General features: G+C 34.6%; 1 protein-coding gene across 1 annotated transcript in view; it reads left to right on the top strand.

Moving 5' to 3' along the window:
• Positions 1-27631, top strand: part of PPME1 (protein phosphatase methylesterase 1) — a 59018-nt gene that overhangs the window by 1354 nt on the left and 30033 nt on the right. The window contains exons 2-8 of the mRNA XM_056794990.1: positions 14662-14756; positions 15431-15522; positions 17034-17091; positions 17519-17570; positions 25303-25457; positions 25832-25922; positions 27118-27183. Coding sequence (XP_056650968.1) covers positions 14662-14756; positions 15431-15522; positions 17034-17091; positions 17519-17570; positions 25303-25457; positions 25832-25922; positions 27118-27183 — 609 coding nt within the window. The remainder of the gene's footprint in view (positions 1-14661; positions 14757-15430; positions 15523-17033; positions 17092-17518; positions 17571-25302; positions 25458-25831; positions 25923-27117; positions 27184-27631) is intronic.

The following is a 27631-nucleotide window of genomic DNA, read 5'->3' as shown; positions in this document are numbered from 1 at the left end:
ATTAATAATGATACAGAAACAGTGTAGAAGTAGGTATTGCCTCTCTGTTTATTAGCTATTGATTTCTTATAACAAGGTTTCCAAAATGTGAGGTCTTAGTAAGTTGATTGATTTATTTTCTCTTAAACTCTGGTACTGAAATAAAAACTCAGAGTTGAGTGTCTCTGTCAAAACAAGCATCATGAGAGACCTTAGGGGAAAATTCCAAAATACAATTTTTTAGAAGTCCACTGATTATAAGGATACTTACTTGCTCAAAGATTCTTTATAAAACGTGTTTGTTTTCCTAGACTGAATTATTTGCAAGAACCTTTCATACTTAGACATAACTTCTTGAAGGGAATATGTTTTTACCAAATTTCATTTATTTGCTATTTAGATAGTAATATTGAAAAGAAATCTATGATTTTGGCTATAATTGTGGGTTTCTAGTAGGAATTTAAGAGTATTTGTTTGACTTCTAGCTTTGATCTATATATACTGTGATACTCAGGCCTTCATGTTCCTGTTTTTCTGTCACTCATTTTTGTTTCTTTAATAACGCTCCCTTAATTGTGACAGCTATACCCGGGTGTATGTCAACACTTTCTCTGCAACTTATAACTCCCTATTAACAATGAAATCACAGGTCCAGTATCTATTCTTTTGTTTACTATAATGGATTCACCTTAGATATTGAGTAGAAATTCCATATTTTGCAAATAAAGAAACAAGATCTAGTGAAGGAAAGTAATTTGCCTGAGGTCACATAATACATTAGTAGCAGAGTTTGGACAAGTAATCCAGGTCTCATCATTCCCAAGTTCAATGTACTTTCTATAGATTGTTTGTCCCAAAAGTCTTAATGCAATTTTAATCTAAGACATCTCAAAAGTTTTAGTGCAGTTTTAAGCTTTATTAAGCTACTAATAGCCTAAACCTCACAAAGTGTTTTGGGATCTCTAGCTACCTGCGCAACATAAAAGCACATTAGGAACATGTAATGACTTGGGTTGAACCATGCTATGGGTAGATAAAAGTGATTCTTTTCAAATATGCTATAACTCATACTTTGTCTTTTTACCCTCTTCTTAATCCTATAGAGTCATTATTTACTATAAGGCATTTATTTATATTCAGAGACAAAGCATCATGAAATTTATTCCTTACTAAATTATTCTCTGTTGCTCCTCCATGTTTCAATAAAGTCTTTTACTATTTGTGAGCTGAGAAATATTTCCAGTGACATATAAATATGTGTTCTGTTTAGTTATTTCTGTTTTTAACCTTGGCTTTGGAGGTGGTACAGTGGATAAAGTGCAGGCCTGGAGTCAGGAAGAGCCATATTCCAATCTGGTTTCAGGCACTAACTTGTGTGACCCTGGGCAAGTCACTTAATTTGCCTTAATTTCCTCATTTGTAAAATGGAGATAAAAATATATCCACCTCCCATGTTATGAGGACCAAAAAAGATAATAATTGTAAAGCATTTAGCATAATGCCAGGCAAATAGGAAAGACTATATAAAGATTTCATTATTTTGTTGAGTTAGTCATGTCCAATTCTTTCTGATCCCATTTGGGGTTTTCTTGGCAAAGATAATGGAGTGGTTTGCCATTTTCTTTAGCATGTTTTACAGATGAGGAAACCGAGGCAAACAGTGTTAATTGACTTGGCCAGGGTCCCCCAGCCAGTAAATGTCTGAGGCCTGATTTGTACTGAGCTCTTCTTGATTCCATGGCCTAGTGCTCTATCCTCTGTGCCATCTAACTGCCCCTGATATAATTAATCACTATCAGTATTATTCAGTATGCATTTTAAGTTCCTGCTTTCATATAGAGAATCATGCTGGATGCTTGAGGAATAAAGAGAAAAAGCAAAACAAAGAGTAGAGGGGAAATAGGAGAGGGAAGTACAGATGGCATGAATGGATTAGAGAAAGTCACAGATTGAGTTAGGAATAGAATCAAAGGCCTTGTTCCTACTTGTTCTATGGTAACCAATTCTTTTAACTTCATTTCCAGTACCTTAGAACAAGATTGTACTACTTATTGGCTTTAATGTTATAATTTGTGTAGCCTAATCTCTTCAAATGACAGTCAACAAATAGAATAATTCTTCATGTACAAATTGTTCTATTAAATTAACCAAAATGTGACTTTCTTGAGTCCTATATAATTCAATAACTGAACTTTACTGAATTAGACCTGTAAATATAGAAGGGTACATTGATAGGCTATCTTTGCAGAGAAATTTATAATCTGATTACAAAAAAATTTCTTGGTACTAAAAGTGTTAGCCTAGAAATAATTTAAAGATTTTGCTTTCCAGTTAAAGATGTTTATAAAACTTTTGACCAAACCCCAGAGCAATTATAATTATATTATTTCTTAGAGTTTCCCATGCCAAGCTACAATATGTCCATTTTGTTTTATGGAATTGTTTTTTAATGGTATTTATATAATGTTTTCTTTGTCTCTTGTCATTGTTTGAGTGTACATTTGGTATGTTATAACATTTTAGATACTCTGTATCCTAGTCATCTGGAGCAAATATATTTTGGCACAATCAGCAACCGGAGCCTTCTAGCACTAAAGTTACACATTTGAATAACCAAGATAAGGCCCCAAAGAACACATATCCTTATTCACTCTTTCAAAAAAAGTTAAATTTAAAATAATTAACAAACTTGGTTATTTTGTATAGCAAAATAGGTCAGTAGGGATGTATTATAGGCAAACACCATGATAGTTCATGGTATAAAATGGAGAGGAGAGGAAGACTAACTAACGTATACGCGAGACTATATTATAGAGTCAACCAGTAATGGATGTTCACATGACAGCAAAGAATCAAATATAGTTTGAATTATACCAAGTAACACTATTGAAGGAAACAGAAAATGTATGATAAATTTGGAAAGATTTCTTCAACAAATACTTAAAGAACAAACTTGGGCTACTGGAAGCAAAGGCAAAGCATAGCCCTTAGAAATGCCTCCTTTCCTCCCACATTCTAGATTAATGCAGTACTTACATGCACAAGGATAAAGGGAGTTAAAATGCAATTTCATAGTAACTTAGAAGGACAAGGTCACTTAAGTTAGAAGAAAAACTAGTTGACTATTAGATATTTATTACTGGATGGTTTTAAAGTGCAAACCTGAAAGCTTCTTTTGGCATGCCCATCATAAAGGCTGATATTTTGCATATTCTAAATATAATTGTTAGAAAAATAATTTTAACTAATATCCCATGAGGTATCATTTTGATCATAAGACTGATGTATAGATATTTGGGTACATGTATTAGTGCTTTCATAGATTGTAAACTATGAAAAAGGGACCATTCCATTTTTTTCATCCTTGTATCCTTAACATCAAGCACAGAGTCATATACATATTATATGTATATTTTATACACATATATGTTTATATACATATATATGAAAAGCACTTTATAGATATGTATTTGTTGAATTGAATTTCAGCTAGCTATCTATGGGAAGCTAATTATTGTTTGTGGCAAATGTTAACTACTAGTGTAAGACAAGTGGAAACACTTGTCTCCTTTATCCAGTTTTAAGTTTTAAGCGATTGCCTTTTTCCTGTGAACTCTTTAAAGATCTTTTATTACTTTAGTGTTGTGTTATTCCCCTTTTTACTAGTCACATAAATCCAAGCATAAACCCTAGTGTCATCTCTTGAATTCATCTCTGTATTCCATCAGCACCCAGTACAAGTCTTTCTCTATAGTAATAATAATAATATAGATAGTATTTATATGTAGCTTTAAGACTTGCAAAGCAATGGGGTAGCTAGGTAACTCAGTGGATTGAGTGCCAGATCTAAGAGGGGAGGGCCTGGGATCAACTCTGGTTTCAGACACTTCCTTAGTTGTGTGACCCTGGGCAAGTCACTTAATCCCCATTGTCTAGCCCTTACCACTTTTCTGTCTTGGAACCAATGTATAGTATTAATTCTAAGATGGAAGGTAAGAGTTTAAAAAAAAGAAGAATTTGCAAAGCATTTTACATGTCTTATTTGAGCCTCACAACAGCCCTCTGCCTTAGGCAATACTATCTCCATTTTACAGATGAGGAAAATGAAGCCTAGAAGTTGTGATTTGCTGAAAGTCACACAACTAGGACTTGAAGTGGGATTTCAACTCAGATCTTCCTAATTCCAGAACTATTACTCACTGTACTACCTAGTTATCTCTGATATAGTAGGTTCTCAAGAAATAGATAGAATGCCAGGTTGTGTTGAAAAAATTGATTTCTTGAATGCTTCAGACTGTATCTAGAGCTTGCAATTGATTTTAGTCCTTAAGTATATTTAATATACCAAAATGTGCTGCTGGTGTCATATTGTATCTGCCAGTGTACAATGTCCTTTCCTTGATTAGACACCATTGTGTAGCATAAAGAACACTAGACTTAGAGTTAGAAGATTTGGGTTGGAGTCTTGACTTTGGCACTAAGTAGTTGTATGTGTAATATATAGTTTATATGGTGCTTTTAAGTTTTACAGAGGACTTTTATATATATATGTTAACTCATTCCAACCTCACAAACTCTGTGAAGCAGATACTATTATCTCCCCCATTTTACAAAATCAGAAATTGAAGCACAGAGTGATTAAGTGACTTGCTCAGGATTACACAATTAGCAAATGTCTCATAACAGAATTTGAACTCAGGTCTCCCTGACTATATTTTGTGTTGTATGAACTTGGGCAAGTCAGTAGTCAATAAACATATTAAGTAGTTATTATGTACCATGCTCTGCTTATACCAAGAAAGGCAAAAATCCTGCTTTCAAGGAGCTTATCATTTAATGGGAGAGACAATATTTTAAAAATTACATACAAATACAAATCTAGTGTTTGTTCCAGCAGCAATTAGTTGTTCTCTTTTGCCCTTTTAGAAGGGTCATAGAGACTGGGGATTTTTCTAACTTTAGGACAGAATTGTCTATACTTTTTCCTGTGGCAGAACTGTCTACACTTTTCCTGTGGCTTAAAGAATTTGTCTGATCTTTTCACTTTAAGAAAAAACATACTGTGATACAGTTTTACTGTACAGATTGGATGTTCCATGGAAAGATGGAAGTGCCTATTTAAAAGTAGCTTTCATCAAGTAATTTGATCTTTCAGTCATTTGCTGAAATAGCTTTCATTTTAAGTGACAGAGTAAAGAGTACCCTTTCTATCCCTAGTTTTCAAGAAGACTTTTTATTTTAAAAGCCCCTTTGATCTTAGAATCTCTAAACACTCTAAAGCCTTGTATAGTATATAGTAATAACATTGCTGTTCTGCTGTTTTATTGGTTGTTAACATAAAATTATTGAGAGAAGCATCCTATTTGATGGCTAATAAACCAAAAGAGTATAATCTAGGTCTCTTAAGTATGTCATCTTTAACTGTTTAAAATCTTTACAAAAACAAATCATCTTCATTCCCTCAAATCCCAACCAAGTAGCAGGTATTGAATGGGATACAGTTTTGTCCTGGGGATAAAAGGATGAAACATAACAGCTCTCACATTCCAGAAGCTTAAGAACTAAGTCTCTGTCTTAGATCTGTCCACTTGGACTAAATAGGAAAAACCTAAGAGTGTGTGTGTGTGTGTGTGTGTGTGTGTGTGTGTGTGTGTGTGTGTGTGTATGTGTGTGTGTGTGTGTGTGTGTGTGTGTGTGTGTGTGTGTGTAAATATACATATATATATATAACATTTATATGTATTTTATTTCTATATATATTATATATCTCTTTGTATATTTTAACTTAAAGACAATATTGCTTGTTAGATAAAGAATTTATTAGGTATCAGTTACTTCAAATACACATACAAGCAAGCCAAACAATCCTTGCTCTTAAAAGGAGCTTATATCCTATTAGTTTCTTCTCCAGACCAAATATTCCTCAGTTCCTTCACCTGATTCTAGGGTGGTTTGTACTTGACTTTCCAATTAATCAATTTCCTTGAAATGTGGTGCCCAGACACCAGTATACCAGATGTAGTCTGAATAGGACAGAGTATGATGAGATGATTGTGTTTTATGCATTTCTATGTGAAGTCTTTTCTGATCCTCTGTTTTATCTCTTAACTGCGAATGCCTTCCCAACTCCTTTTAGATATTTTTATTAACTTTATATTTATGTTTTATAGATTTATAAACCCACTAGTCTGTTCCATAGAATGGAAGTTCCTTGCAAGTAGGGGTTATTAAATTTGTTGTGTTTGTATCCCTAGAGCCTGGCACTTAATAAATACTTGCTGACTGATTGATTGACATTTACCTCTTTAGTTCTGGACACTCTACCTTTTGAGGTTACATGGTAAGTTAGTTGCAGAGATCGAACTAGAACTCACTTATCCTGATTATTAGTTCAGTTCTTTTGGTAGAATTCCTTTTGCAATATGATGCAGATGAATATTTAGGTGAAAATTTCACCGTTAAAAGCTTGTCAAAACAAGAGGACAATATTGCGTTTCTTTGGTAAGATTCATTTTATGGTGTCTTTTACATAGGATTTAGAATTGGAAAGGAATTTGAAGAGAGCCAGGCCTCATTGAAGGGAATTTGAAGAGAGCCAGGCCTCATTTTACAAATGAAGAAACTGATGCCTTGAGGTGTTAATTGATTTGCCTGGAAAGGAAAAGGTTTTTCAACACAAGGTCTTAGAATACTTCTAGTGTAAAATGTTGTTCATCTGTCATATGTCATACCTAAGGGGTTCTCAGGAATAGTCTTATTGGAGTAGAACAGGGATTGTTAAGTCCAGAAACTTAAAAAAAATAGTCTTATAGTTATATTTTAATATAATTTATTGAGTTTTTTGCAAGCCTATATACTTTATTTTAGGCATCTAAAAAACATTATTCTGTGATATGGTCCACAGGCTTCATCAGATTGCCAAAAGTGTCTATGACACAAAATAGGTTGTTTAGAACACTTGGAGTAGACGGAGTCTTTATTATAAATTATAATTTATTAATTAACAGTTTGAATGAAAAGCTTCAGAGAGCAATTGCCCTTCTCAGTTGACATCTCTCAGAATATTTGACCATCTTTATTCACACATTTGTGGGTTGGACTAGATGACCTAGATTCCTTCCAACTCCATGATCCTATAAAGAGTGAATATGATTTGCTCAAAACCTCTCAAGCTTATTATTAGGCTAATTATTATTATTGTGCAGTTCACATCAGTGCAACATTGTCTCTTCTCTTTTTCCCATTATTTCTTCCTCACCTTACTCCCAAAAAGCTTATTTTGGTTGTTGTGTTTACCATTTTTTAGTCCTCTCATGATTTTTGTTGGATTTACTAAAATAAACTATTTCTAGGACAAGTTTCCTACCCAGGGTTTTGCAGTTCAATTTTTAGTTTTGTTGGTAGTTACATAGCTACATTCCCAGAAATTACACCCCCTTACTGTCTATATTTGTCTTTGTCTTCTCTGTTTCTGTGTTTTCCGAGAATAAAATTTTTTGTCTTAACTAGTGTTTTTTCTCTTCTTAGACAGAAAGCATAGTATATAGGAAAAGAATACTAGATTTAGGGGATCTGGCACTACCACTTGATTTGCCTTCTGATCTTGGAGGTAGTTACCTTCTCTTGAGAGCAGTGTCTGTTTTCTCATAAAATTCAGCCGAGTACAATAGCTCTCTTCACTTCCTTAGTTCTGGACACCATACTCTCTCCTTATAGGGAATGATGTAGAGGGAAAATGATACTTGTATTACCTACATCATAGTATCTATAACTGGAAGATCTTAGTGATCTAGTCATCGCTTCTGCCTTTATAGATGAAAAAAAGCTAAACCTCAGAAAAGAGGAGACACACTAATGGGATTTGAACCTAGGTTATAATTCCTAATTCTGCATTCTTTCTACTATACTACATTGCCTTGTAAAGATGGATAGCTACCTTGATTACAGTCTTGGCTTCTTTACCAAAATTTGATTCTTTTTTATGTTGCTAAATTTACTTTAGTCAGTCAATTCCACCCTTCATAGAAATGACTTCCCAACATAGCCTAAGAGACTACTCTGTTGAAGTTAATAGGGGAAACAGTCTTAGAGGCAGAAATTGAATTTAGTAGTCTTCTTCCTAATTCCAAAGCTGGCCCTATTATTTCTTGGCAAATGATGACTTTATTTTAAAAAATGACTTTATTTTATAATCATGTTTTTTAAGGAGTTTCTTAAATACTTTTTCTTTGACTTGTTTTCCAGATGAACTTTTAAGCTAACAATTTCCCTACTAATTCTTTTCTTAACATCTTTTATTGTTTACCTCTTGCTTCCTTTTTTTCTTGGTATTCATGTAGTTCTTGAGAAAAATTTCATTTTTTCCCCTTTGAGTCCTTATTTGTAGCTTGTTAAGTGTTACCCCATTCTTTAGAGGGAGCTTTATTTTTGCAATCATTTTCTATCCTGATTGATGTTTTCTTTGATTTACTAATTTCTACTCTTATTTCCTGAACTGGGTTTACATCAAGGCCATGCTATTCCCTCCTGCTGTTTTGTTGTTGTTGTTTTGTTTTGAGTAGGGTTGTCAGCTCTGAGTGGTATCACCCTCGATTCTTGCACTGATCTCCACTTCCTGGGTTTACACCTTCCTGGATCTTTGAGATTCAGAGTGTTGCATTTTCAGGGCCTTTTCTGAAGGCCCTGGCTGTTTCAGGGAGGCATTCTGACCACTGACTGGGGCTTTCTTTGGGAAGTGCAGAAGCAATTTTGCACTTTTGCTGCCTCCTAGACACAGAACCTTGTAATCTCTATATCTCTGGTTATGCTGGGCAAGAATTCACTATCCCCCTTTCCTATTCTCCTTAGACATCTAGCTTACCATCTTATTCAATTCTAGGGTGGAAGAAGTCACTAGAATTTCTCATTGGATTTTTTGAACCATTCAGGTATTGCTCTTGACCAGAAATCCTTTCTCTAAATTTCCATACTGTAGATCAGACAGACCCACGTCACCTCATTATGTATAATTACGGTGAGCTCTTTACCTCTCTGCTTCTGGCTCTTTTTTATTTATTCATAACTTGGGTTCCAAGGCAGTCAAGGGGTATGTTCTGATATTACTTCATAATTTGTTAAAATTATAATAGTTCATTAATCAATTAGTCCTGAGTTCCTGTCCAGTCAGTTACTTAATTGGACAAACCTCTTTTTGTTTAAATTTTGCTCATCTCTATCAACCCCTTTACTGGGCTTAAACAAACATCAAGATTATTCACTATTCAATTAATTAACAGTGTGACATAGTAAAACAAAGGCAAATAATTATTTACAGTGTATCAGCTTTAAGATCAATCATAGCAACAAGTTACCTCTACCCATCACTGCTATGCTGACTTCTCAATTTTCACACCATTTATCGCTCTGGATACAAAAATCTTGAAATTTCTCTTCATGTTTCTTTGCAAGATAATAATTAAAATGATTCTCTCAGGAAGTTTTTAGTTCTCACTGCCTTTATCATCACAATTTCTCTCAAACTATTATAGTATCTCTAGAATAAATGATAGTAAAACATTCTGTTCCCTCTTAAAAGATGTGGTAACTATCTGTAATTTCTCTGGGAAATTATTGGAGTTAGTGCTACATTTCACCTCATAGCAAACATTTTCAGTTCCTGATCATTTGGGGATATCATCGCTCATCCATGTTAATATATTACATGTCATTATACTTGATTGCTTTTTCAAAGGGGACAAGGAGGAAGAAGTGCAATACCAGTAATAGTAATAACAAATGACTAAACCTAACAAATCAAGTCAACAAGCATTATTAATTGCTTATAGTATGCCAGACACAACAAGTGCTGGAGATACAAAGAAATACAAAACCATATTCTGTCCTTAAGGTTCTTCCTCACAATCACACAATCACAATGAGGGGGTCAGTATGCAAACAATTTTGTACAAGTAAGATACAAGCTGATTAAGTTAAAGATAATCATAGAGAAAAGGCATAAAACCTGCATAATGCTTCATAAAAAAAAACCCTACAAAACATTCTAATTAAACAATAAATTTCTATCAAGCCAAATGCATAAATACTTTTACAACATTATAATTTAGTCTACCTATAGGTTGAAAGGTTCTAATTGTTTTGTGACTTAGTGGTCTTTCTATATCTGTTTCCCAAGTGGGTTGAGGATAAATGAATCTCCTATCTTCCTCCAGTTTGGGATGTCCAATAGGTAGGTGGTTATAAACTGGAGGTCAGGAGATATATTACTGTATATAGGACTGTATTTCAATCTGAGAATCATTTGCATGGAGATGATTGAATCCATGGGATCTGAGGAGATCACCAAATGAAATAGTAAAAAGACAAATGAAGGAACAACCAGGACAAGAACCTTGAGGGAACATCCATGATTAACAGGTACAAATAAGAGGAGAACCAGTAGAAAGCAATGCCACAAAAAGCAAAAGAGAAGAGAGTATTAAGGAGAAGGCAGCAATTAACAGTTTCAAAAGCTATGGCCAGATCAAAGGTGAGAACTGAGAAAAGACTATTAAGTTTTAGCAATTAAGAGTATATATAGAGAGAATAAACTGGAGATAATCAACAAAGGGAAGGCACTAACTAACTAGGGGTATCAGAAAGTGCATCTTCCAGGTTTTATTCAAGATCATATAGAAAATACTTCCAGATAAAGGAGTATTTAATCCTCATATCCCTCCTCATCCTGGTTAATACAAAAATGTAAATAACAAGAGCAGTTAAATAGAGGGCTTTAAAGTTTATAAAATGCTTTACATGTACATTTTAATTTTAACTCCACAATAACCACGTGTTGAAATGCTGAAACTGAGAGATTAAGGGACTTGCCTGGAGTCATATAGATAGAAAACTGTTTGAGGGAGCATTTAAAATTAGTCTAACCCAGTGCTCTATCTATAAATATAAGATAATTTTAAAAGGGGAAAAAACAACTATCAGCTAGCACCTGGGCATATTGGGAAAGGTAGCAAGAAGAATACCTGAGTTAAGCGTTGAAGTTAAGCATTTCCAGAAGCAGAATTAGAGAGAGGATATAAATTTAGAAATACCTGACCCAAAAATCCGAAAGATTTTGCTGAAGATGCTTATAGAAAGGTTTTCTCTTCTTGTTCTTTACATTTCAGACTTGCATTTGTCAAAAAAATAAATTGAAAAAAAAATTCAATTAGGTGAGAGATGGAATATGCAGGAGAGAAGCTAAGAATATTCCATACCAAGTATGAGCAATTCTCTGGTGCCTGAATTTCATTTGTTCTTTACTCACATTTCTTCAAGACAACAGAGCTTTATGTTCATGGGTTTTACATTCAACAGCTAGAGAAGCCCTTGCTTGGACCACAGAAACTCTGTGGCTTATAATTAGCATCACTTAAAGAGAAATTCCTTCTAAAGTAACTAGTCATTAGCTCTAGAACACTATCACACCATCCCCTTTTGGTTTCTATACTGACTTAGTGTCTCCTTGGTAAAAAATTTTAAATTACTAAAAGTTTTGTTTTAAGTCCCAAAGTCTTCCCTTCCTTCATCAATTAAGAAAACAAGAAAAAATAAAACCTATTACAAATATGTAGAGATATACAAAACAAATATCTGTTTTAGCCAAACGGCATATTCTTTTTTTAAAAAAATCCTTATTCTCTGTCTTAGAATCGATACTAACCATTGATTCCAAGGCAAAAGTGTGGTAAAGACTAGGCAGAGGGGGGTGGGTGGGTGGGTTAAGTAACATCCCCAAGATCATATTACTAGGAATCCAGGACCTCCTGTTTCCAGGCCTGGCTCTATATGTTGAGCCATCTTGCTGCCTCAGCATGTGAATCTTAATTGCTAAAACTAAGTAGCCTTTTTTCAATTTCCACCCTTGATCTAAGCATTTGCTTACTGTTATTTTTTAAAAAATTTTGAGTTCTTTAGGTTTTACATCACCTATATTTCCAAATATATCTCCATCACAGCCCTACAGCCACCCCTTATTAACAAAGAATAAAAAAGAAATGAAACCAATTAGAAAAACTAAGAAACAAACACAGCAGATAAAACCTGACATTTTCCGGTGTGTAGGATGCTCATAGTTTCTCACCTGCAAAGAAGGACGAAATGTGTTCTTTTGAATCTCTTATTTAGAGCCAAGCTTGGTCATTGTAATTTCACAGAATTCAGTTTTGATTTTTTTTCTTGTTCCTTCCATTTACATGGTTGTAGTTATTAGATTGTTGTTCCCTAGTTTTACTTCATTTTGCATCAGTTTATGTCATCCCATACTTTTTGTTATTCATCATATCCAACATTTCTTACACAACAGTAATAATTAATAACCATCTACTGTTTGTAGTTTTTTGCTACTGCTAAAAATACTGCTATAGTATTTTTGATATATATGGGTCCTGCCTTTTATCTTTTGACCTCTTTGAGGTGTGTTCCTAACAATTGGATTCCTGAGTTATAGAACAGATGTTTTATTCACTTCCATCACATAATTCCAAATTGCTCCATCAGCAGTGCATTAGTTTGTCTTATCTTTCTTCGGCCCCTCCAAAATTAACTATCCTCATCTCTTCTTAGCTTTGCTAATTTGCAGGATGTGACAGATACTATTACTAATAGAGAGGAAAGACCGCTTCATTTTCTCTGTAAGAATGCTTTAATTCCAGATAGATGAAAACACATTGAAATGACATCTTGAAAGTATGCATTCAGAAAGAGTGTACATTGTTTTTAAAATAAATTACAAAAAAGCCTTTGACATTAAAAAGGTAACTTGAATTTTATAGGTTGTTCACATTATTGCTAAAGTGTAAATAGCCAAATTCTGTTGAGGGCATATTAGTATAGATAGAGAAATAATCAAGCTCATGCTTGGTAAATTATATACAAAGCAACTTCTCTTGGTTTCACTTGTAGATAATATGGTGGTATGGAGAATTGTATATACATGTGAAAACCTTTTTGATCAATTAATTGGGATAAAACAGCAGATTATAATTAAAAATGTTCTAACCTATATGTTTAAACTGTGTGTGATATGTCATTGGAATCAGGAAAATTTATCTGTAATAGCAATGCCATATCAAGATATATTTTCTTCCTTTCTCTCTCTCTCTCTCTTTCTCTCTCTCTCTCTCTCTCTCTCTCTCTCTCTCTCTCTCTCTCTCTCTCTCTCTCTCTCTCTCTCTCTCTCTCTCTCTCTCTCTCTCTCTCTCTCTCTCTCTCTCTCTCTCTCTCTCTCTCTCTCTCTCTCTCTCTCCTTCTCCGTCTCTCCATCTCTCCGTCTCCCTGTCTCCCTCTCCCTCTCCTCCCCCCTCCCTCCTTTACCTTCCGACTTAGAATCACTACTAAGTATAAGGCTGAAGAATGGTAAGGATTAGACAATGGAGGTTAGGTGACTTGCCCAGAGTCATTCAGCTAAGAAGTATCTGAGGCCACACTTGATCCCAGGACCTTCTCTCTTCAGGCATGTCTATCCACTGAGCCATCTGGCTGCCTCTCAAGATATATTTTCTTTTTTTTTTTTTTTTTTTTTAATTTTATAGTATTTTATTTGATCATTTCCATGCATTTTTCATTAAAGACAAAGATCATTTTCTTTTCCTCCCTCCCACCCCCCGTGGCCGACGTGTGATTCCACTGGTGTCATATGTGTTCTTGACTTGAACCCATTGCCATGTTGTTAGTATTTGCATCAGAGTGTTCGCTCCGAGTCTTTCCTCTGTCATGTCCCCTCAGCCATTGTAGTCAGGCAGTTGCTTTTCCTTGGTGTTTCTATTCCCTCAGTTTGTCCTCTGCTTTTGGATAGTGTTTTTTTCTCCTTGGTCCCTGCAGATTGTGCAGGGACATTACACCACCACTAATGGAGAAGTCCATTACGTTCGATGATACCACAGTGTGTTTGTCTCTGTGTACAATGTTCTCCTGGTTCTGCTCCTCTCGCTCTGCATCACTTCCTGGAGGTTGTTCCAGTTCACATGGAAATCCTCCACTTTATTATTCCTTTGAGCACAATAGTATTCCATCACCAACATATACCACAGTTTGTTCAGCCATTCCCCAATTGATGGGCATCCCCTCGTTTTCCAATTTTTGGCCACCACAAAGAGCGCAGCTATGAATATTTTTGTACAAGTTCAAGATATATTTTCAGTATTAATTGAAATTTTAATTTCTAAAAACTATAATTATATGGAGGGATTACATTTAACTCTCAATTCCAGGACAAAACAAATTTGCAAGCACTACATTCAGAATGTTAGGAATCAATTTCATAAAAAAAGTATTCCATTAAACTTTCTGCCCAACAATGTCAGTGATAAAAAATAAGATCCTATATACACCAAATATTTATAACAGTATTTTTTCTTAAGGAAAATTTACTCTGGGAACAGAGTAAATGACTAAAGACATTGTGATTTGTGGAGGTAATGAATATTACTTCCCCATAAGAAATTTAATATGAAAATGTAGAAGCATGAGAAGATATGTGAATTAATGTGGAGTAAAATAAGCAGAACCAGCAAAACAGTAGTACGCTGGCTACAACAATATAAATGGAAAAATAACAGAACAATTAAAACTGAATTTTGGAGCACTTGTTATTGAAAAAAAAAGAATTTTCCACCTCTTAATATTTTACCTGAAATGTTTGTTTTTCAGCCCTGGAAGAAAGCGAGACTTTTCCCCTGTTTCCTGGAACCAATACTTTGAGTCCATGGAAGATGTGGTGGTAGAGAATGAAACCGGCAAAGATATATCCTTTTGAGTTTCCAAAATACCTTCATATTGTGTTTATTCCTTTGCATTTGTTTCCCAGAGTACATGTTTACTGTGATGATGATTGTCACTGATAAATTCAAACCAGTTTCTTTAGATTAGTCTCTGGTTTAGGACAGAGAAATTGGCATTAAATTCCAGAGCTTAATATATCTCTTAAAAAGTACTATAGAAAAAATTTCAAGATCTTTTTGTGAATAAATGGTACTCTTGCTTATAGAAATCAGAATCTTCTGCCCAGTTAAAGCTCTTTCCTTCATTACTTGCTCCCTCCTCCCTTCCTTCCTCTTTAATTTCTTTCTTAGAATCAACACTGTGCATTGGTTCCAAGGCAGAAGAATGGTAAGGGGTAGACAAAAGGGGGTTAAGTAACCTGCCCAGTGTCATGCTAGGAAGTGTGTGGTCACATCTGAACCCAGGATCTCTAGACCTGATTCTCAATCTCCTGAGTTACTCAGCTGCCCCCCAGTTAAATTTTCAAATTAAAGACAAGTTACTTCTGATTAGTTTTTTCAACTGATCAATATTTCAGCCACCAGGAGATTTTTTTTTAATGTCACCTTTTTTACTATAATTTGTAAAGATAGATGTGGGTAAGTGTAAAGAAACACAACCAAAGATAGAAATAATATTATCTTTAACTGTTCATACACTTTTCGAATTTATAAGAGTGGTTCAGAGGGCCCAGTCTTGCTGCTGCTGCATGGAGGAGGCCATTCTGCCCTCTCTTGGGCTGTGTTCACTGTAAGTAAGTTGCTGACAACAGAAGTTGATGGCATTTTTGTGCTATTAGGAAGACAACACTGAATTGTATTGAAAGCAATAACATAAAACTATTGTAGGAATTGAGAATTTCTGCCAGATTTCCTTTGTCCTGGGTGAACCTGACTCAGATAATTATTTCCTTCCAGCTTTTACATAGTGAAAGCCAGGCAGTTTGGGGATCATAGTCTTAGAGCTGGAATATCCAAGGATCATTTAGTTTTCCCCTTCTCCCTTTTTTTATAGCTAAAGACAGACCCAGAAATGCAAAGTGACTTACTAAAGATCACATAAATGATTGTGGCTAAGGATGGTCTAAAAGCCAGATCTTTGATTGTCATTCCAATGCTTTATCCACTATAGTACACTATTTCCCAAGAGGTATAGTTTCTGGGTTTGGGAATATTAAAGAACTGGGTAAATTCAGAGCTTTTGTGATTCTAGCATCACATATTCATCTGAGGGTATGAAGAATATGGGCTCAGGATGAGTAAGATAATTTCTGATTTACATCTGACTTTCAAGATCTGTGATTCTTTTCCTTTTTATGAATAATTTTGAACTTAACCTCCCCCGCCCCGAAAGTATTTCTATATATAAAACATAGCAGGGCACAGAGAGGATTTTATATGACACTAAATCTCCATTTTATGCTTCCTGCTTTTTAAAAAAATAACATAAATCACATACATTACTGTTATACTTCTCTGTTTCTGTATTTCTTTCTGTTCAATGCATTAAATTTTTTTTTAAGCCCTTACCTTCCATCTTAGAATCAATTCTGTGTATTAGTTCCAAGGCAGAAGAGTGGTAACAACTAGACAATGGGGGTTAAGTGAGTTGCCCAGAGTCACACAGCTAGGAAGTGTCTGAGGCCAGATTTGAACCAAGGACATCCTGTTTCTAGGCCTTATTCTCAATCGACTGAGCCACCTAGCTGCCACTTTCTGGCCCCCTTTTTTATCTTTCCTTTTGGATTGGGAAGTTTGTTTTGTCTTAGATGGAATCATTGGTATTGACTTCCCTCTTAACAAACTATTTGTAAATATGTTGTATTCATATATGTAGAAACATATACCAAATTTTGATGATTTTATTGTAAGTTTTCATTGAGTTTTGAATCAGCATATAGTACTAGCTCCTATAGCCCCTATCCTGGGAGTTTCTTATTCTAAATTTGGCAAAACATTTTCTACTTCAGTACTTCAAAAGATCTGTGATTTGACCATGTATATGTATGTGTGTATATATTCAAGACGATATACCTTAGTAGACCATCTTCATGAATTGGCAGTTTGATATAGTACCTATTAGAGTTTTTATTCTACTGGCACTGCCTTTGAAGTTCAACAAAACAAAACTAGACACTTCAAAAAATGAAATCATGTTTTCAGTATCATTTATGGAAGTTACTTCCTGTAATCATGAGGATTAAAATGTTATCTGAGACTCTGATACATCTTGCAAATTACTTTTCTTTCTTTTCCCTACAGACAGCAATTATTAGCAGGATTCAGTGTCGAATTGTGGCACTGGATCTGAGGGGTCATGGTAAGTGAGTAACTTGAGTAACTTTAGTAAGCAAGTTGTTTGGTATAATACAATGTAATCAGAACAATCCTAAATGTCAGAAGATTTATCAATTACCAAATGTCTTGGGTCCTCCCATTTTGTGATTTATTCAGAGTGCTAGTCTTATTAGCATTTTTCTTCTTGTGATGTTCACTATAGAAAAGATATTGATAAATGAGTTCTTATTTTCTTGAGTGCAAGTTAATTTGAAAGTAAAATGTTTATATGATATACTAGCAATAAACAAAACTTTTTTAGTTATCAAAAAGTTATGTCCATGACATAGCAATTCCCTGTTTCCCAGTAGAGCCACCATTTTATTTCTTTAGAGTCAAAGCTTCAAAAAAGAACATATTTTAACTTTTCATGATGCTCCTGAAAAACATTTTTATATGCATTTTTTTAGGTGAGACAAAAGTCAAGAATTCTGAAGACCTGTCTGCAGAAACTATGGCAAAGTAAGTTAATACTTTTTACTTCATGTAGTTTTGCTGATGCTTATGTAATAGTGAGGAACAACGAGCCTTTCAATTTAAGTGGCCAATAGTTTATTTAATTTTCTAAAAGTTTTATTAAGAGACTGCTATGTATAGTGTACTGGGCTAATACTGAGGAAAGTAGATATAAATAAGCTATCAGATCTACCCTCTAGGAGCTTATGGAGCATTATCCTGGACTTCTTACTCTTCTCTCACCCAATGTTTCCAGGTAGTTTATAAGTCTTGCATATTCTATCTACACATCTTTCACATCTGACCAGTGTTTTACTCACACAACCTCTGCCTTAGGTCAGGTGCTCAGTTCCTCTTGTCTAGATTATTATAATAACACTCTCCTAATAATTCCCTCTGTCTTAATGATCTCTTCAACCCAGTCTATTTTTACGTGTTGCTAGCAAAGTGAGTTTCCTGAAGTGCAGGTCTGACTGAGTTATTTCCTAATAAGTTAATTTCTGGGACTCCTTATTGCACCTAGAATAAAATACAAACTCAACTGTTTATCTTTTAAAGCCCTTCACAAGCTCATCTCAACCTATTTTTCTAGTCTAATTGAATAGTATTTACCTTCTCATTGAAATCCAGCCAAATTGCCCTTTTCTCTGTTTATCACATTATATTTCCTCTCTCATTTCCATGTCTTTGCACTGTCCATCTTCTATGCTTAATATGCATTCCTTTATCTCTGCCTCAGAGAATCCCTTTCTTTCTTCAAGATGTAAGTATCAATCGTCTATATTGTAAGGGTTAAAAATTAAAGAGTTGGACTAAATATATAAAAATGTAGTCACCGAAATTATTACTCAAGGCAGAATGACTTTTTATGATGGTTTATTTACAAAAGGAGAAAGAGTGAAAGTCAGAAAATCAGAGAGAGAGTACATATTTACTCCAGCCTGGTGTTCCAAACCAGGCAGGGCTTAAAAGGCCCCAGCAAAGTGGGCCCAGAGGTAAATTAAACAAGGGTTTTAATCACGAGGCCTCCTCCAAGACAAGGGGCCTCTCTCTGGAGTCTAGTACCTCCAGAACAATCCAGGGAAAGGAGTCAGCCTTTTTCACTTTTTCACATGGGGTAGTCCTAATAGAAACTAGAAAGCTCAGCTGGAGTCAAGTTCCAAGGTGAAAGACCCTCCTCACAGGAAGTTCTTGTCACTTATAAAGACCATTCCTTTCATCACGTCCTGTGCCTTCCTTCCACTTTACATGGACCAGTTGCAGCTTTAGTTTTGCTTAGGACTGCCCAGGGGGCTGTCAGTGGTTTTGATTTGTCACTCAGTATAGCACATGTGGTTTACAGACCTCCCTATACTTAAGGATAAGTGGGGTATATATTCTTCTGGGGATTAAATCTAAAAATGGGCAGGGGAGAGTTAATCCCATTTTCTTAACCTCCCTGTGATTATTTGGGAGACTAGTCTACCCAATTAATCATTTAACATCATTGGCTTATACCTATAAAAGTCTTCTAACTACAGGTGTATACAACATTTCCCCTTCTAAGAGGAAACTATAATCGTTAGAGATAAGAGAGAAATAGAAAAGAGAGAAAGCAAAATCAATGTTTGCTAGGTGCATTGACAAAAAGCTAATTAGGGGGCAGTCCCCTTTGGCATAAAAGTTTACATTCAAAATAAGTGTGTTCAATGCCCTTCAGTTCAATCAATTGCACCCAAAGTTCATTCTGGATGATCTTTATGCAGTGTAGGTTTCTGCAGGCATCTTTCTCCAATCAGTTCATTTTCTGGATTCAAGGAGTTAGCGAGCTTCTTTCCCTGAAAATTTTCTCAAACAAAATTTTAAATCATGGATTTTATAAACATATATACAACATGAAGCCTTTCTTGATTTCCCCAACTACTAGTACTCTCCCTCTAAAACTTTCCTGTCACCAATTTATTTGTATTTATTCTGCATACATTTATATGTATTTATAAACTTCTTGCAAGTAAAAATTATTTTATTCATTGTATTTGTATCCCTAGCACCTAGCTTAGTGCCTGGCACATAGGAAGTGCCTGATAAATATTTGTCTATTGATTAATTGATGACATATACTATATTCTCTATTTTGTACACATACATATTTCTAATATAGATATTAGGAATACATAAAAAATTAGTAACTTGACTTGTCACAGTATTTGTTGAATTGAGTTGTATTAGATTAGAGATCTTTTCTGTCCTTTTTCTGCATTTGGTTCCACTTTGTTATAGAGTTTAGAAAAACAATCATTCAATCAGTAAACATTTTTTAGTGCTAGGTATCATGCTGTGCACTGAAAATCACTCAACTTCTGAGTGTTCCTAGAATGGTAATGTTAATTGCTTTAAAAATCTTATAGTCTATGGGTTAGTCTTAACTTTTACAAATATAATACACTTTCTCCTGTTCATGGAGATAAGTAGAACTTGGATTTTTCCAGAAACGAAAAAGGCCATGGTTGGAAGGTTGGATATGCCATTCCAGATCTCTATAGTTAAGCCTTTAGAGAAGGCCCAGAGCAAGTTCTCAGAGGACCTCAGCACCTTCTTCCAAATGCAAAATAAAGAATGAATGTATTATATATCAGGTCTAGGACTCTCCCAGATTTTTTATACAGTACTTGCAATGTGTTCTACTCCCAGTTATCTAGAGTCTTATTCCTGGTGTTCTAGCAGCTTTGAAGAAGATGGACTCTCCTCAAAGCCCATATTCATGTTATAGAGAACCAGCTGCCAAAATTGTATTTTATTCAGCTATAGTCAGTTAGTCAATAAACGTTTAGTAAATACCTACTATTTGCCAAAAATGAGGATACAAAAAAAGAGGCTGAAAGACAGTTCCTGCCTTCAGCTTCATAAGCTAGTAGAGGGGACTACAAGTAGTTATGTACAAACAAGCTATAGGATAGAATTGTAAAGCATACATTTATTGTCAGGACAGGTTGTAGAGAAAATATATTGTAGAATGCTGAAGTTTATGTCAGAAAATTTTGATTTGAGTTTAATTGTGTTTTTTGCTAACTGTGTAAATCTGATCAAGGCATCTGACTTCTCTGAACTTCGATTTTTTTCATCTGTAAAATAGTTGATATTTGTACTTATTGCCTCACCAGGTATTTGTGAGGAAAGTGTTCTATGAACTATAAATACCAAAGAAATGTGCTGTTATTATTCCTATAGTGATAGCCTATACTCTTACTGTCTAAAAAAGTGTGATTATTCCTTCCATCGACATGGATCATAGCCTCCTCCATTCCTGAGTAGATAATTTAATTGTAAATAAAATAATTTACTTTTAGGTGACTAACCTTCTAATGGGTGTCTGTGTACAAATGAGATTGTTTTTGAGTTAATAAATGATTCAGCCTCTCCAACTTGAGTGAGACTTTTCAAAGCTTGTGCCCAGATTCATTTCCATACATCAAAGAGGCATTTTATAAGGAAGGATCTAATGATAGCATATATGAAAACTTCTGGGTAATAATATGTTTTTGCTTTCAGAAACTCCATCTGGCCTGTTCTTGGTTGACCTACGTTACTTATTTTGGGAGATCATATTATAGCATGATTGGTCACAGTGAAATACCATGTGTTCTCCTCTGAATACAAATATTATTAGATGAGGTAGAGTGGATATAATAATGTAGTAGGCAACAAAAAGCACCCTTCACATGAACAACTTTAAAAAAAAATCTTGAATATTTTAGTAGATTGCAAGTTTTCTATATGTCAATAGTATGACATGGTAATCCTAAAGCTAAGGCAGTAAGTACTGGGTTGCTAGACATAATATCTGGAAAGGACACCAGATAGTGCTACTGTCTTTTAGACTAACTGCATCTGGAGTGTTGCCAGTTTGGGTCATTATGTTTTAGGAAAGACCTTAATAAACTTGGTGTTTCTCCTTGTAAAAATTTATATAGAAATATGACATAGTCTTTGTTCTGGCTCTACGTTCTTTTTGGGAAGACAAGGTAAAAACATGTAAAGAGTTGAATAAGCAAGACTTTTAAGTTACAGTTGTTAAGATTCAAATTAAGGAGTCTAGCTATAGATTTTTAATGGTTTATTAATAGAAAGGAAAGGGTGAGAGATGAGAAAGGAAATAGATCATTCTTTAAAAAAAATACCCTGAACTAGCATGTCCATTTAGCTGGCAGTAGAGTGGGCCCCTAGTCAATTCAAATATGGAATTCCAGAGGCTGCAATCCATTCTGACCTCAGTTTATCAAACTTTTTTTCTGCCCATTGACTCTTTTACATCATGCCTTGTGAGACAACTGTTGCCCTTCCTCCTTCACTTGCCTGTCCAGGGAACATTCGCTCTGCCTTATTGTTCCCTCCCTTAATTGTTGCCTTTTCTGCTGATCCTGGGTGGGCACCAGAGTTTTGATTCCATCCTTGTGATCAAAGTCCCCTTAATAATTTCCTTCACACACAGTTCATGACAGTAGAAGACATACTAATAGGTAATAGAAGATTGATTGCCTATATGTAGAAGTGCAAAGCAGTGAAAATGTGCTTTCAGAAAGTGGCATAAGAAACATCGTCACTTGACGTGAATAACTGGAAATGAGAGTGGGCCAGTCAAATAGTGAGAGTGAGGAATTACTGACAGTCTGGGTGTTTTCTTGAATATTCACGAAATATGAAAAAGGAGGCATCCAGCAATTTGGGTAGAACTTATTAGGAGATATATGAAAGTATATGGTCAAGAATTACACTGAATGAGAACCTACAAGGTTTTTCACTGAGTACTGACAACAATAGCAAGCTTCCTATCAAGAAATTTTGGTGCTGTCTCGAAAATTTACTTAAAACTTTTTTTGTGGTGCTATATTATTGAAGCATTTTTATCATATTTTATTTTTCAACAATTATATGTAAAAACATTTTTTAGCATTCATTAATTAAAAAATTTTTAATTTTTCATTGATTAATTCATTTATTATCATATATATATATTATATAATATCAATTAATTCATCATGAGTCTGAGGGTTGTTTTAGATCACTACATTGCTGAGAATAACTAGGTCATTCACAACTATTCATCAAAAAATATTGCATCACTGTGTACAATGTTCTTCTGGTTCTGCATCAGTTCATGTAAATCTTTCCAGATTTTCTCAAAATCATCCTGCTCATCATTTCATATAGCACAATAGTATTTCATCACAATCTTATACCACAGCTTGTTCAGTTATTCCCCAGTTGATGGACAATTCCCCAATTTCCTATTTTTTGCTACCACAGAAAGAGTTGCAATAAATATTTTTGTACAAATAGTTCCTTTTGTCTTAAAAAAAAAAAACTCTTTAGGATACAGACTTGGTATTGATGGATCAAATGGTTTTAGAATCCTTTGGGCATAGTTCCAAATTGCTCTCCAAAATGGTTGGATCAGATTACAAGTCCACTAACAGCACATTATAGTGCCTCAGTTTTCTCAACCCCTTCAACATTTATCATTTTCTTTTTCTGTCATATTGACTAATCTCATAGGTGTGGGGTGGTAGACGGAGGCATTATTGAAATTAATGTTCTGTATATCTGTAATTAAAAGGAAATCATTCCAATAAGGATGAAAGATAGAATAAATGAAAAGACCAGTTTGATGCACAGGGAACTTGACAACCATCTTGGATGTTAAAAAAATATATTTCAAATGGAAGCAAAGTTATAGTTACACGGATATAAGATCATGGCATAGCATGTAAGAATAGTGTGAGAAATACAAAAGCTCACTATGAGTTGAGCTTAACAAGGGAAGTTAAGGGCAACCAAAAAATGTGTTTTTTTGGTTTTTTTTAAAATCATACTGGGAGTTAGCCTGACATTATGGACTAAGAGCTGGCCTTCAAACCAGAAAAACTTGAAGTTACTGAGCAGGGGCTGACCTGAAGTGTCAAAGGAGTTTCCTGAACTGGGAGTTTTTTCCACTAATGAAATAACAGGTCCAGTTTGTCCCTATTCCTATTGGTAGATGAAGGAGAATTATAGAAGGAACAAGACCTTTCCTTAGAATGACTGGGCTATGATAACTGACAACAGAGAGAAGTTAGAGCTACTCAATTTTTCTCTGCACTAGGGAATGACCTTTCCACTGGAAATGACCTAACACAAATTACTAACAGGGAATTGATATACCACCAAGATAAGTGAAGAAATAGTGAGAGCATCTAGCTTCCTTTGGTGAATTCAAGCCACCTGGCCCAAGAGAGCTATATTTTTAGGTCCCAAAAGAAGTGACAGAAGACACCATTATTGATTTTTGAGAGATCATGGAAAAACAGAGGTATAACTAGATTAGAAAAGGGCAAGTGCTCTAATTTTCAGTAAAAGGGAAGAAAATTCTAGAATGAATTATTAAAAAAAGGTGGTTGGTAAACATCTAGAAAGAAGTAGTCATTGCAGGGAATCAGCATAGCTTCAAGAACAGGCTATACCAGATTCACTTCATTTTCTTATTTGACAGTCTTACTAAACAAGCAATTTGGAGTGCAGGACAGGTTGGATATAGTTAACCAGAAGATAGGAGATATGAATTAGACAGTAATTTAATTTCATGAGTTCAGTACTAGATGGCCAAATCTGAATAGTAGCTGTCAGTGATTGTGTCAAAGTGGCAGAAGGTCTCAGTACAGTGCCCTACGTGGTTTGTGCTTGACACTGGGATGTTTTGACATCTTTATCACTATCTTGAATAAAAGTATAAAATTGTATACTGGAGAAATTTAGAGATGTCACAAAATTAGGAGGGATTATTAATTCAATGGAAGACAGAGTCAGAATCCAAAAGAATCTTGACAGCATTGGATCAAATTTAATGAATTGAAATTAGTAAATATAAATGTAAAAGTTTTGCACTTGAATACAGAAATATCCACTTCATTAGTATAAAATAAGTGACGCAGAAATTGTTCTGAGGATTTTAATGGACTGAAAGCTCAGTAGAAGTTAGTAATGTGATATAGCATCCAGAAAAGCTCATTCAGTCTTGTCCTGCATCAAGAGGTTTCTAGGAACATGAAAGCGCTATTGTAGTATGTATGTAGAAGGTTCTATTGTAGTATGCCCTTGAAAGACCATCTGGAATACTTCATGCAACTATGTGTACCAATTTAAGGACAGATAACCTGGAACATATCCAGAGGATATGCTTCTTGAGGTCAGGGGCTATTTAGAATTTGTATCTTCAGCAGAGAATTTTGTCTTTGCACTTTGCACTAGAAGGAACCTAAGAGATTATCTAGTTTATCCCATCATGTTATGTTGAGGCCACTTGATAAAAATTCACATAGGGAGTTAGTGGTCTTCTCCAAATTTTACATTCCATATCCCTAGTCAGACCTCATATAACACTTTGTACCTCTCTTAAGTACTTATATGTCTTGGATAATCTTTGTGCCTTTTCAGTGTCTAACACAATGCTCTCTATATAGTAAACTTTTAGTAAATATTTGTTGGAATTTATGAATTGAAATGAAATGCAGAACCAAATTTCTTAAATCCCATGCTCCTCCTTAGTTTCATGTTAGGCAGGTTATGTAGGTAAGAATCCAGGACAGACCATAGAACTTTCATAGTTGCTTCTCTGAAATCACAGATTAAATAGGAGGGAAGTAGGGGAAAAGATGTTAATATGGTTACTTAGAGAATTCCTCCTAATTTCCTTTATTCTTCTAATACTTATTTTTTCTTTTGTCAGGGATGTAGGGAATGTGGTTGAAGCTATGTATGGAGATCTTCCTCCTCCCATCATGCTGATTGGCCACAGCATGGGTGGTGCTATTGCAGTCCATACAGCATCAGCCAATTTGGTGCCAAGTTTATTGGGTCTCTGCATGATTGATGTTGTTGAAGGTAAGTTGTTAAGTTGCTTATAGGCCTTTGGTGCGTATGAAGTTAGAGGGTGAGTGTAGTACGGCCTATTTTAATGTGTAAATTTGCTCATTTATAATTATATTTGTACTATTTATCTTACAGGGTTGTTGCAGGTAAATGACTTTTAAAATATCAACTCACTGTATCAATGTAAATATTTATTGTCCTACTATAAACAGACAGAACCCAGGAACTTCCTATAGACCTGTGAAAATAGTTGTTTTTCCAAAAAACTTAACTTTTATCAGTACATTAGAATGTTTTTGAGATATTTATTATTATCAATTTTTTCGAATGTCTGTTGTTAATATAAATTTGAATGCTTAATATTGATATATTGGTTTAATATTTAGGTACAGCAATGGATGCTCTAAATAGCATGCAGAATTTCTTGCGTGGTCGCCCTAAGACCTTCAAGTCCCTGGAGAATGCCATAGAATGGAGGTAACTATGAAGTTTGAGTTTTCATTTAGAATCTCACATAGATTCAAACATTCCTTATCATCAGCCTCAGTGTTTAGTATTGTAATTGAAATTCCAAATTTCTATTTCCAAGCTATTCAGATTTTGTCTCAATAGATGGGGCATAAGGAATAGTACATTTAACTTGATTCTTCAATGTAAGAAGCCAGAAACTCTGAAAAATCAGAGACTTCTTAGTCTAGACAGCAGTTTCAACATTTATATTGTCCCCTCATATGCATTAAACTCAACCCACAAATAATATTGCCATAAATATGACTCCTCCACAAATATTCTCCACAGTAGCATAATGGGATGCTTTATAAATCCATATTAAGAGTTATAAATCCATATTAAGAGAAAGGCAAAATGTATAGCATAACCAGCTCTGAATTAAGTAAAAGTAAAAAATAAATGTAGGCCAAAGCAACTTAAAACATAGATTTTAAGATTTTTCATTGTTGAGTCATATCAGCAGGATTTAATATGGAAATAGCATTTAGGAGAAAGTTGAATATGCTGAATATGCATATGTGTGTATGTGGGTGTGTTTGAGGAAGTGAGTTGTTGGCAATGTAGAATATTAATATATAAACCAAATAATATACTAGAAATGAAACCAGTTTAGTACTTCCAAACACAATATCATTTTCAATCTAGATTTAATTCTTGAGGATACAAAGGAACATGACTGTGCTTCTCCATTTTGCTAGTTCCCCAGGTGTTATTCATGGCCAACAGCCACAAAGACTACTATTTAAATTTAAATGGAGGAAATACATAAACATATGCTATCCATATAGGCATATACATAGGCATATACTATCCACCTAGGCATATACATATCGGCATATCCGTATCCATATCCATATCGGCAATACATAGGCATATACTATCCATATAGGCATATACATATCCTTATACTATCCATTATTCAAAGTGGGTTTATGTTTCACTTTGTTGGTTCCATAATACTAAATATGCTACAGGAAATGCTGTGCACATTTCAGAGCTTCCTGTCTGAGATAGTGTTCATATTGAGACTAGTCATATTTTTCATTAATTCACATGTAATCCTAATTGCAAGAGGAGCAGATAAATCATTATCACCACCTCATTCAAACCAAGTAGCAAAGTGAACTGCTTAATAACATTTTTTCTCTTCTTCTATTTCTAGTGTGAAGAGTGGCCAGATACGGAATCTGGAATCTGCCCGAGTTTCAATGGTTGGCCAAGTCAAACAGTAGGTCTTGTTTTTTCTGATTTGGGCTAGATGCAGAAACTAGATCAGGTTATCCACTAATTCTGTTTTCCTTCTCAGTTTTAAACTAACTTAAAGCTCAAAGATTTAAATTGATAAGCAGTAACAGACTGGCAACTAATGACAATATTGGAATAGAGAGGACACAAGTTTTAGAGGTCATGAGCTTTAGACCTTGCTCTCTTGCTTGTGTAAATTTGGACAAGACTTTACCTTTTGGGTGCCCTTTCTTAATCTAAAACAGGAATAATAATAGCATAGTATGGTATAGTAGGAAGACATTGAGCTCCAGTCTGCAATATCTAGGTTTGGTCATCCTGCCACAGAAGCTAACTATATGGCCAAGCTTCAACCACTTTATTTTTCTAAATTTCCTTATTTATAAAACAGTGATAATACCTGTAATACCAACCTAATAGAGTGATTATGA

This window comes from Monodelphis domestica, chromosome 4 (genome assembly GCF_027887165.1).
Source record: "Monodelphis domestica isolate mMonDom1 chromosome 4, mMonDom1.pri, whole genome shotgun sequence".
In the NCBI taxonomy this organism is placed as follows: Eukaryota; Metazoa; Chordata; class Mammalia; order Didelphimorphia; family Didelphidae; genus Monodelphis; species Monodelphis domestica.
Note: the sequence above shows the minus strand (reverse complement) of the source record. Positions and strands in the feature narration are given on the sequence as shown.